Source organism: Phytophthora parasitica, assembly GCF_000247585.1.
Source record: "Phytophthora parasitica INRA-310 unplaced genomic scaffold supercont2.2, whole genome shotgun sequence".
NCBI classification, from domain to species: Eukaryota; Oomycota; class Peronosporomycetes; order Peronosporales; family Peronosporaceae; genus Phytophthora; species Phytophthora nicotianae.
Genome location: NW_008648988.1, coordinates 252,326 through 262,325, shown reverse-complemented (window position 1 = coordinate 262,325; position 10,000 = coordinate 252,326). Strand labels below are relative to the sequence as shown.

The 10,000-nt window shown below is 48.9% G+C and overlaps 5 protein-coding genes across 5 annotated transcripts; 1 reads left to right on the top strand and 4 right to left on the bottom strand.

Moving 5' to 3' along the window:
• The first annotated feature begins 591 nt into the window (after positions 1 to 591).
• Positions 592 to 1,455, top strand: PPTG_02154 (hypothetical protein). Its single transcript, XM_008893159.1, has one exon. The coding sequence runs from the start codon at positions 748 to 750 to the stop codon at positions 1,243 to 1,245; it is 498 nt and encodes a 165-aa protein (XP_008891407.1). The 5' UTR covers positions 592 to 747; the 3' UTR covers positions 1,246 to 1,455.
• A 320-nt stretch (positions 1,456 to 1,775) lies between these two features.
• On the bottom strand, positions 1,776 to 3,222 carry PPTG_02153 (hypothetical protein; the record flags this gene model as incomplete). The annotated part of the gene is made up of 1 exon (XM_008893158.1): positions 1,776 to 3,222. The coding sequence occupies exon 1, from the start codon at positions 3,168 to 3,170 to the stop codon at positions 1,776 to 1,778; it is 1,395 nt and encodes a 464-aa protein (XP_008891406.1). The 5' UTR covers positions 3,171 to 3,222.
• A 193-nt stretch (positions 3,223 to 3,415) lies between these two features.
• Positions 3,416 to 4,858, bottom strand: PPTG_02152 (hypothetical protein; the record flags this gene model as incomplete). The annotated part of the gene is made up of 1 exon (XM_008893157.1): positions 3,416 to 4,858. The coding sequence occupies one exon, from the start codon at positions 4,856 to 4,858 to the stop codon at positions 3,416 to 3,418; it is 1,443 nt and encodes a 480-aa protein (XP_008891405.1).
• A 286-nt stretch (positions 4,859 to 5,144) lies between these two features.
• On the bottom strand, positions 5,145 to 6,879 carry PPTG_02151 (hypothetical protein; the record flags this gene model as incomplete). The annotated part of the gene is made up of 4 exons (XM_008893156.1): positions 5,145 to 5,261; positions 5,339 to 6,328; positions 6,409 to 6,546; positions 6,619 to 6,879. The coding sequence occupies 4 exons, from the start codon at positions 6,877 to 6,879 to the stop codon at positions 5,145 to 5,147; spliced, it is 1,506 nt and encodes a 501-aa protein (XP_008891404.1).
• Positions 6,880 to 7,120: 241 nt separating this feature from the next.
• PPTG_02150 (hypothetical protein) lies at positions 7,121 to 9,855 on the bottom strand (the record flags this gene model as incomplete). Its single annotated transcript, XM_008893155.1, has 3 exons — positions 7,121 to 9,070; positions 9,142 to 9,285; positions 9,367 to 9,855. The coding sequence occupies 3 exons, from the start codon at positions 9,853 to 9,855 to the stop codon at positions 7,124 to 7,126; spliced, it is 2,580 nt and encodes an 859-aa protein (XP_008891403.1). The 3' UTR covers positions 7,121 to 7,123.
• Between the last annotated feature and the right edge of the window lie 145 nt (positions 9,856 to 10,000).

Here is a 10,000-nt window from a genome sequence, read left to right as displayed (position 1 = left end):
CTGTGGGGTGTACGATAAGATTAGGAGACGACAGTAGCGCAAGGGCGTGCGTTTTACATGTTTTCAATTAGCTAAGACTCTGGTAAGTTCCTCCTGGTGGAAGTTACCCTTCTCGACGCAGACTTATCTTAAAACTGGAGGTCTTAAGCGACATGTAAAGAGCTGAAAACAAGTCCAACATCTGGAGATGCTCTAAGGGGCTAGCTCAAACATTGATAGATTTTTAATTCCTCAGTTAGCCCCTAATTGGTACTGTGCAATCGACAGCAGCAATAGCATCGCTCAATTGCAATCGGCCGTATCAACAGTAATCTGCCACATCAACAGCGATCTGCCGCATCAACAGTGGCACTGCATAATCTGCAACACTGTGGTGCATTTCCTTGGTGAGGGGGGGGAGGGGGTACTACTTGAAAATCATACTTTATGAAGATTTCAAAGCTAGTATAGCTATTATACTTAAATAACTTATTAAAAAAGTATATGTTCTGCTCTCCACATAGTCAACAGTCCGCAGCGCGACCAGCTTTGGGACGTGTTATCGTGTCGCAGGCTCTTTGATATTTTCTTCAACATCGTAAACACGAAAAGCGTGCATGCAACATGAATCGTAGAAAATACACTTGCACTTACACCTGTACTTACTATAGAGGGGTATCTTCCAAATAGATACCTGGCCAACACGGCCAACTTGTCATTCTTCATTCTACAAGTTTCGACAGACTCTTCCCTTCACTCCACTCCAAGATGAAGCTTCTGAATCTTCTCTCTGTTCTAGCCATTGTCGTCGCTGCTGTGGAGGCTGGCAACCCGGAGTATCTTCGTGGGTCTGACTCCTACTCTGTGAGCGACACGAAGCAGTACGACTTCTCTGACGCGACCCAAGCTGAGCCATCAGTGACTAACTCTTGTCCCAAGAAATGCCATCTTGACTACGAACCAGTCAAGGATAAGGACGGTGTGGTGCATTATAACAAGTGCATTCAGCGCCTACTGGGGTGCCCGAACAACACTGGACTTTCCGCATCCGATTTTTCAAAGCTGCGTCGCATCTTTGACAGCATTGACGGAACCATTGAATTTGACGGCAGCGGAAGTGCTCAAGACGCTGTCGTGACTGTAAACAGTGCCGAAGTGCGCGATGGAATAGCGAAAAACGCGTCAACTAACCCGAAAAGTTTCACGGAGCAATTGCTGGCGAGCATGTTGAACGAGATTTCGTCGCGTAAAGAACAAAAGGCTTAGGTCTCTAGTTGTGAGCGTAGAGAACTTAAAACGGGTCGTCAGCGCTTAGTAGGCGCCGCCTATACAGGCAATCCTTCTTGTACAGCGTACAAGTTGCAAGTAATCGAGTCATTGAAACGAAAATATTGGTGCAACTCTGATAACAAATAAAACTCACGACTGCAACTAACGCCCTAGTCTGAAATCCTACCAAGGCGACAGTAATACCGCAACTTTTTCACAAATAATAGCTGATGATATAATGGTCGACTGCGTTGAATATGTACAGCAATCAACTGTAGTACGTCCTGGTCGTAACGACACCAGGATGAACATCGAATTGGCGCGTCTCAAATGCAATTCTTGTGTGTCGCGGTGAGGGTGGATGCGTGAGCAAGTTAACGGTTAGAAGAAAATGTTAGTTCATTAAGAACTCGACATTTTATCTGACCTAGAAAAGGTTTTTTGGTCTCCAAGTTAAAGTGACGCATGATAGCAAGATACTTCGCAGTACTAAATATCACTAGGACTGTGTTGATCCGACAATTATGCTACGTTGCATTTGGAACTTCCGATAGCACCGATGTATTGTCAAGAAGCTCAAACAACTCCTCATCACAGACAACATTCTCCACCAAAATGTCTAGACAACCCTCACTTATCAGTGGCACCTGATAATGGTCATCCTGGTTTCGCTCGATAATACCAGGTAGCTCGCATTGGTCGGTAGACAGCTCAAAACTAAGAACACCTGCGAGCGTAGGCGACAAATCGTCTGCTACGGCGTCAGAATAACCAACCGTAGTTGTCGAGGAAGCTTCGTTGGTCGGACTCGAGTTGCTGGCCTCAAGATACGGATTATCCAATGAAGCAAGAAGAACCTCCAGTAGTGTTACCTGCGTATTCGAATAACCTATCGCAGTTGGAGTGCTTACAGTAGACGTCCTCGTCCTCGCATTTTTGCGTGATGCCGGCAGCTTCGAAGATATATGTCCTTGCTGGCCATGCTTCTCGCGGTCTTCGGCACGTTTTCTCTTTGCTCGTATACTCTGTGCATGGCTCATCACTTGTCGCTCTGTTCTCGTTCCGACATGATCCGCAATGAGCTTCCATGATCCGTAACGATAGTTTTCCAGTCCCTCACAGTATCGCTGGTGCTCGTCGCTACTCCATGGACCCTGCTTCTTCAGCGTTTCAGGACTCGTTTCCAGTGTCGATGCATCCCTTGTGACCACACCTCTTCTCTCAAATAGTTGTATCGATCCGATTCTCTTTTTAAAAAGTGAACCCTTCTTGGATGGGGGTGCATAACCGAAGAATTTAGCATTAGAGTCTACTTCAAGCTCGCTGTCTGTTTGGTCACGCCTAAGAAATGCAGCTCCCATAGAATACACAGCGGCTTCAATGTTGATATCGCTGTAAACAGGCTCCGGTGTCGATGCTTGCGTTGGTGCTTTGTTTTCGCGATTAGCTTCTACACTGGCGGGGAAAGATACACTGCCCAGCTCTGGGGAGTAATCTGCTGCAGTATATGTGGTGCGTTCCTGGCGTCGCAGGCAATGAAATGACAGGGCTTCAACACACCATTTCAGCGACGCTTTCAACCACTTCCTGACTCGATGTTTCTTCACAGGAGTAATTTGCTGGTACTTGCATGACTTCCAGCATTCCATCGCGTAATTTACCACCTCACTGACGTATTTGGTCCCAATATGGTCCGCGATCTGTTCATAGGATCCATCGGGATGCAACCGCAGGCCCTGCACGAATCTCTCATGCTCTTCAAACGTCCAGAATGATGCAGCCCCAGTCGTATCGGTTGGGGATGACAGTGGTTGAGTCATCGTCTCCAAAGCTTCGAGGATCTCGCTCAACGATGGTTGCTTCACTTTTATCCATTTTCCTTTTCGCGCCTGGACCCAAGTGTATTCATTGAAGTGCTTCATGACGTCGGTCTCCAAGTCGGATTATTGGGGAGTGAATAGGATCACGTCACCCTTGATGGCTACATGCTGGAAAAATGCATACAAAGTGGTACAATGTACCAACTGAACCCACTTCAACGGATATTTTTTAAGTTCCACGGCAACATTTCTTCCAGATAAACACAAGATTCGTTCAGATTATCTGATGTGCGCAGGAGACCAAGAAGCTCCAAGTAATGGAAGCGTATAACATCATCCGGTTTTATTTAGTTTTCTTCTATGGTTGCAAAACGCTGATCCCAGTCACGCTGCCAGAAGGGCGATGAATACGGCGACGTAAAGTGTTCGGGTGTGAGTTGGTCTGGTGGCTGGAACCAGTAGTTCAATGCCAAGTGGCCATTGCCTTGAGTAGAGCCAAACGACTCCACCTCGTGGAACCACGAAGCAGGAAGGAAAAGCATTTCACCTGCCTCTAAGTCGCAAAAAGCTGCCTTAGCTTCACTAAACTTGGGGAACTCTTGGTACAGTTCTCGCTGTGCCTGTTCCCCATCGCGCAATCGGAACGTGTCCACTTGACTGAAACTCACAGGGTACGTGACCTCCGCCTCACCAGCATCACGTTTAGCAGCCTTTTTACTCTGCTGTTCCTCCTCAGGATCTAACGCGAGTTCATCCAGCTCTCCCGCCTCACTCTCATCATCCCCTTCCGCCTCACTCTCTTCAAAATGGAACGCGCCGTCCTCAAACTCCTCGCCACCTTCATCTTCACTGTTATCGGCACGCAGCACATCGAACATGGCTTTTTCCAACTGCTCCTCAGCCGCTTCAAGACGCGCTTCTGCTCCCGTTTCTCCAGCCTCCACTGCTTGCTCCGCTTCAGCCAACTCACGTTCGGCTTCATTCCTCTTAATAGCTGCAAGCGCCTCACGCTCAGCCGCTGGATCAGCACCGTAGGGGGTCGTCTCCTTGCCTACATAGTTGATCAGTCCATTCGGATGCACGTGTGACATCCGTCCACGCACATACATCTTGTCAGCGTCTCCAGGGGAATACAACCGGAAGCGCTTCTTGCCTCGCATCAAAATGTACAGATTGTCGTGGTGATCATGATGCAGTCCTGATGAAGATCCGTGCTTGTTGTTTCCCATCCACATGTTGATATTTTGCGGGATTAGGTGGCCCATGAGCTTGGGACGCATCGGGAAGTCCTTTTGAAGCTTCTTCATGAATGGAGCCATAACCTCCGGTCGCCCGTCCTCTTCGAACGCCACCTCCTGCGTCGTCAAGTAGTGCATCTCGTCACCAGATGCAATGAGCTTAAGAAGGTCACGGAACGGCATTTCGACTGCAATTCCCTTCCCAAACTTCTCGTTAACATCTCCACGACGCTCCACCGTCAGCTTCGTGTCACGTGCAAGTTCAATGAGGCGGTCGTTCGAACTCGACCATTTGTTTGGTGCAGTAAACTCCTCGTCTCGTAGAAATCCAGTCAGCACCACTGGAGTCCGAGTACACACGTATTTAGCGAAGAATTCTTCAGGTGTCACGCTGTCAACTGGAATGCGCTCAATGGTGAAGTTGTCTTCGGGTACCTTGTATCCCTTGTACTCATTGACTAATTGCGATTCGATAGCATCAGCGGATTCACCAGCTTCATTGGTACGCAGACGCTTCTGCGAGTCGGTCGCTGGGGTCGTTGCGCCTGCCATGATTGGGGAATGGTTATCAGGTTACGGTCTCAATCTGCCAGGTTACGAACGACTGGATGAGAGGTACGGGTTAAAAACACGTCAAGAATGTGCACCACACAATAAAAAGCGTGCAAAATGCTGCACGTTGAAGCCGTTGTTTTGACTTTACCGTATTGAAGAGGAAACAAGCAGACTGTGTGCATACACGAACCATTATTATCGTCAAATGACGGCTACGAACCGTCTTAAACCTCTCGTCTGTTGTATGTATCCGATCATTACACTCTCGGAACTAGCAAGTACTCTAACCAAAGTGGTATCGCTGGCCACCCATGCCTCCCATGCCGCCCATACCTCCCATTCCACCCATTCCTCCCATGCCACCCATGCCGCCCATGCCGCCGCCACCGCCGAAGAACATCTGCAATATTCATAACACACATAACACGTTAGAAACACTTGGAAAAAAAATACGTCCAGAAGCTCCGTTCAACGTACCTGGAAAATCTGCGAAGGGTCCACACCACCCATGCCGCCGCCCATGCCACCGCCTCCAAAGTCACTGTCGAGGTCCTCGAGATCCACTCCGGAGTCGTAGCGCTGTCGCTTCTGAGCGTCCGACAGCACCGCGTACGCCTCGCCAATGTCCTTAAAGGCAGCCTCCGCCTCGGCCTTCTGTTCCTCCGACTTGCCAGCGTGACGATCCGGGTGGAACTTGAGCGCCAGCCTCTTGTACGCCTTCTTGATCTCGGCCTCAGTGGCACTTTGGGAGACATTCAAAATCTTGTAATAGTCCTTGCGCTTGGCCTTCTTGATGTCCAGTTTGGTCTGTCGGATGTTGCTCTGGATGTCACGCTGGGCGTCGTCGCCTACCAGTTTCGAAGCTTGGTCGTACACGCGCAGCGCCTGCTCCAAGTTCTCAAGACCGCCCAGAGCCTTCAGACACGCAGCCTTCCGGAGATACGCCTTGGCGTACCCATGATCGTAGTAGATGGCCTTGTCACAGTCCTTAATAGCCTCCTCATGTCTGTTCAGACGGGACAGCGCGTTGGCTCGGTTACAGTGGATTTTCGAGTTAAAGGCCTTGTTCTGCGGGTCGATCTTGAGGCATTCTGTGTACATCTCGACTGCTTCGGCCATTTTTCCAGCCTTGAAGGCGTTGTTGGCTTCTTCCTTGCTGGTCTCCAGGTGCCGGATACGCTTAATCTCCTTCATACACTTGGAGTTGTCCGGGTCTGAACGTAGAGCTTGTTGCAAGTGCTTAATGGCGCTAGGGAACTCGCCCTGGTAGTACAGACAACGCGCACGCAGGTACAAGAGCTCGGGGCTGCTCGAGTCTGTGCGCATGAGCTGCGTCAGCACGGCGAAGGCCTCGTCGTACCGCTCGCAGCCAATTAGCGCCTCGCCACGCAGCAGTTTGATCTGACTGGAGCCCGTGCACACCTGCGCCGCGCCGTCCAGCACATTCACAGCCTGCGAGAATCGACCCTGTTCGATAAATAATAAAATTATAATAAAGTTAGCCATCTTTTGTTATATAACATTGCAATGTAGCCATGTGTTCGTACCGCTGCGATGTGCTCCTTGCCGCGCTGCAGCTTGTCCAACGCCATCTCAAGTGTGCGCTTCTCGTTCAGCAGCGTGGCGTTGTTCGGATCGCGCACCAGACCTGTCTGGTACGTCTTCATGGCGGCGTCATTGTCACCCTAAAACAGAAAAAGTAGCCATGTATAAAATTCACACCGTACAATCAATGGACACAGTATCCATCTACTTACCAGAGCCAATTGAGCCTTAGCCTTACGCACGTAGCCCTTGATATAGAGCGGATCGAAGACAATGGCACGGTTGCAGTCCGTCACCACATCCTTGTGCTTACCCAGCATGAAGGAAGCGGCGGCACGGTTGCCGTAGTAGGCCACGACTGTGGGGGCGGCGTCGATAGCCTGCGTGTACTTCTCGATAGCGCGCTGATAGTCTCCGCGCTTGTACAGCTCGTTACCCTGCGCCTTAAACTCCTCAGCGGTTGCGTCTGTCATGGTGCCTGCCCTGCGTGTACCTATCTATCGCCTGCCCTGGCGCCGCGAGCCCCAGTCAAATTTCCACTTTGGATGTGGGCTGTCCGACGAAGCCACAGATCGGAAGTTTTCTCGAACATTCCAGCATACTCAGCTCAAGTCAAATGAGATTAAGTGGTGTACATTATTTAGTGTATATCACATGATAGTAAATACGAATGTAGCCATGTTAAGTTGAAAAAAGCTACACCACGTTCAAGATGCCTTAATCAAATTCGGACAGGGTCTCGTCGAACTCTTCGCAGGATTCGTTGCCCATAGAGCGACTGTTTTCGGCCTGTTCAAGCGCATCAGCCAGCATTCTTGCGGCAGTGATAAGACTACGGACGTTGGTTTGTCGATTTAGAGAAAACCCGAACGGTGTGGAATGGCTACCGTAGCCATCGTCGTCATCTTCGGCGAAACTGGACAATGCTCTCATGACGGTTGTACGCTCGACATCACCAGCTTTCGTAGGTTTGACAAGATCTGCGTCTTGGATAATAGCAGACAATAACCTTTGTCGAGAAAGCTGGTCCTTCACTTGTCGGCTCTTGGTGGTGCGCTCAAAGTCGTCAGCATTCACAACAGTGAGGGAAGATCTCCGAGTCGGCAATACATTGTTCTTGGCATTTCTTATCACGATTACATCTGTGTTGCTCCATAGTCTGGGCTGATCTTTGCCTTCCGGGTTTAACACAGTTTCTTCTGCACCACGAACTTGATAACCACACAAAATATCACCTCGAGTCATCGCCCGCTTGGCCAATTGCCAAAATGATACTTTTTCGAATACTTCACAGTACCGAGTCGAAGGTTCTACTTCGAAATACGCCCCTTGAGGTCCCAGTAACTCATCAAGTATCACTCGTACATCTCGACTCTCAGAAATCATCGCCAGGATACAACTCACGAGTTCGTTCGATTGAATAAACTCTGACAGTTTGAGTATCGTCGCGCTTGTCGAAATTGTTCGTTGTGTCCGTGGATCCAGAATTTCGCTGATACACTTACAGTAATTGGGCACAGCGTCCGACTCGTTGGTCATTTTCAAGCTTTGCCCTTGTAAGTCTCGAATCAGCAGTAAAGAGGCCAATGAATGTGAATCTGAATGCATAATATCAGTTTCTCGAGACTGATCCGACAATATCATGATCGACGTGAAGGAGCTCCAAGGAAGTTTTTCGAGTTGTCTTCGGATTGCCGTGTTGCCCAAGTGATGAACTATCCTCAGATTCGTCAGGGTGTTAATGTCCAAGCCACTATCGAGCAGGCTTTTATTCCGCAACTGAATGGGTTCTTCACAAATCATGTGTAGCTCTGTTCCAGACTGGACAACAGCATCGAGTAGCTGGATCATATCTCGGATATCTCGACGCCATCCGCACATTAAAATCCGCTCTTGACTAGACACTTTAGCCGGAGGCACTGGCACTTTCCCAACCTCAATCGGTACTGGAGGACACGCCTTGTACGTGTCGTCGTCTTCGGCTAAAACCAGAATTTCGTCTCCTTCTTCGACAGCCAAGTCTGCTGGTGGACAAATAAATACCTCGCCACTTTTCCGCTTAATACCTAATGGAGTTGCGTTTGGAAAACGCTCAGCAAGACCACTAAACAATACACCGACGCACTCGGGCCACGCTTTGAAGTAGAATTCGTTGCCTTCAAAGCCCAGAAGAGCTGAATATACTCGAGCAAGGCCAGGAGATCGAGCTGACATGAGAACTAGACGGCCTATAACATCGTGCGAAACCAGAATTTCAACATCATTTCCACCTACGAGTCGTAGTAGCGGGTCATTGTCGATGTCGCGTAACTCAGCCACAATGTGCCCTGATAACTCGGGTAAAGTCTTCAAGCTGAGGACAGTACGCAGTATAGCTGCATCAGACCGATCTGCGTCTCCTGATGAAATTGCCATGATAATGATACTCCTTGCGCGATGGGCCGAAACTTTCAGAAGGTCTACCGATAGCAATGGTGTACCTGTACGGAAAATGACGCGTGTTCCTCGAAGTTCCTCTTTGCGCATCTGAGATTCTAACTCGGATTCTAATTCTTCTTTTTCAATTTCAGCGAGGACCACGATAACCCCACCGTTTTCACTCGCATTGGCCAAACAGATTTGTCGAATCAGAGAAATCGATTTGTCAGACCATCCCAGAAGAAGCTGACGGGAAACAACACAGGTAACAACGATGAGTTTAAAGGAAAATGTTGACAAGAAACTTCTCCACTTACTGTGTGATTCTGTTCCGCAACATTTGATTTGCCTTTTTTCAGCATATCCATCTTGGCTCGAATTCCGTCGACGACGAAACCCATGATCACGGAGAAATACAAGATACCTATTAGACTCATCAATACGCCCACTACTCGCATGCCCTGTACCAATCAACAAGTCAATCGATGTGAGTTATGGCTTTAATACCAAAAAAAAAAAAAAATGGCAAAACAAGCTCATACCTCTTCCACTAACGCTGTATGCGTGCCTGCATCCGCCAAATATGTCCACGCTTCCCACACTGTTTCCCTCAACGCATGCGATGGTTCCACTGCTTTTAAGAAGAACCCGCCTATTGTCATGAGCATCAGTCCCAGTATCGACAGTGACGCTGTTTGTCCTCTCCTAGTTGAAATGTATTGGTCGATTCTGTATGCCATCCACTCGGACGTTGAGATTTTCTTGGACGGAGCTTTGATTTTCGCGATCGCTCGGTTCTGTTTGGCCAGCATCTCGGCTCTACTCGTCGGCATCCTTGCCAACATTTGCGATCTGCTTGGCTGAAGCTTCGGTGTCAATGAACTTCTCGATGATCTGCTTCGTTGGATGGGCTTCGGTGTCACTGCCCCTGTAAACGCAATAGGTTGATCCAGAGGTGGAGTCATCTCAACTCCTGGTAGTGCCTCGGCCATGTCATCATCAAGGCCTGGGATGATCTTCTGCGTGCTCATATCCTAATTAATGGAGGACTATTACTACATGCAACCGAAAGATGAGGAGACGCGCCCAAAAGCGACTATTGATGCGACGATTACCACTTTTTTAGTCAGGAATGTAAACGATGAAGCGCATCCGAGTCTTCTAAGCTATAACATA

Coding starts and splice junctions, on each gene's coding strand:
- PPTG_02154 (XM_008893159.1), top strand. CDS start 748: ATGAAGCTTCTGAATCTTCTCTCTGTTCTAGCCATTGTCGTCGCTGCT.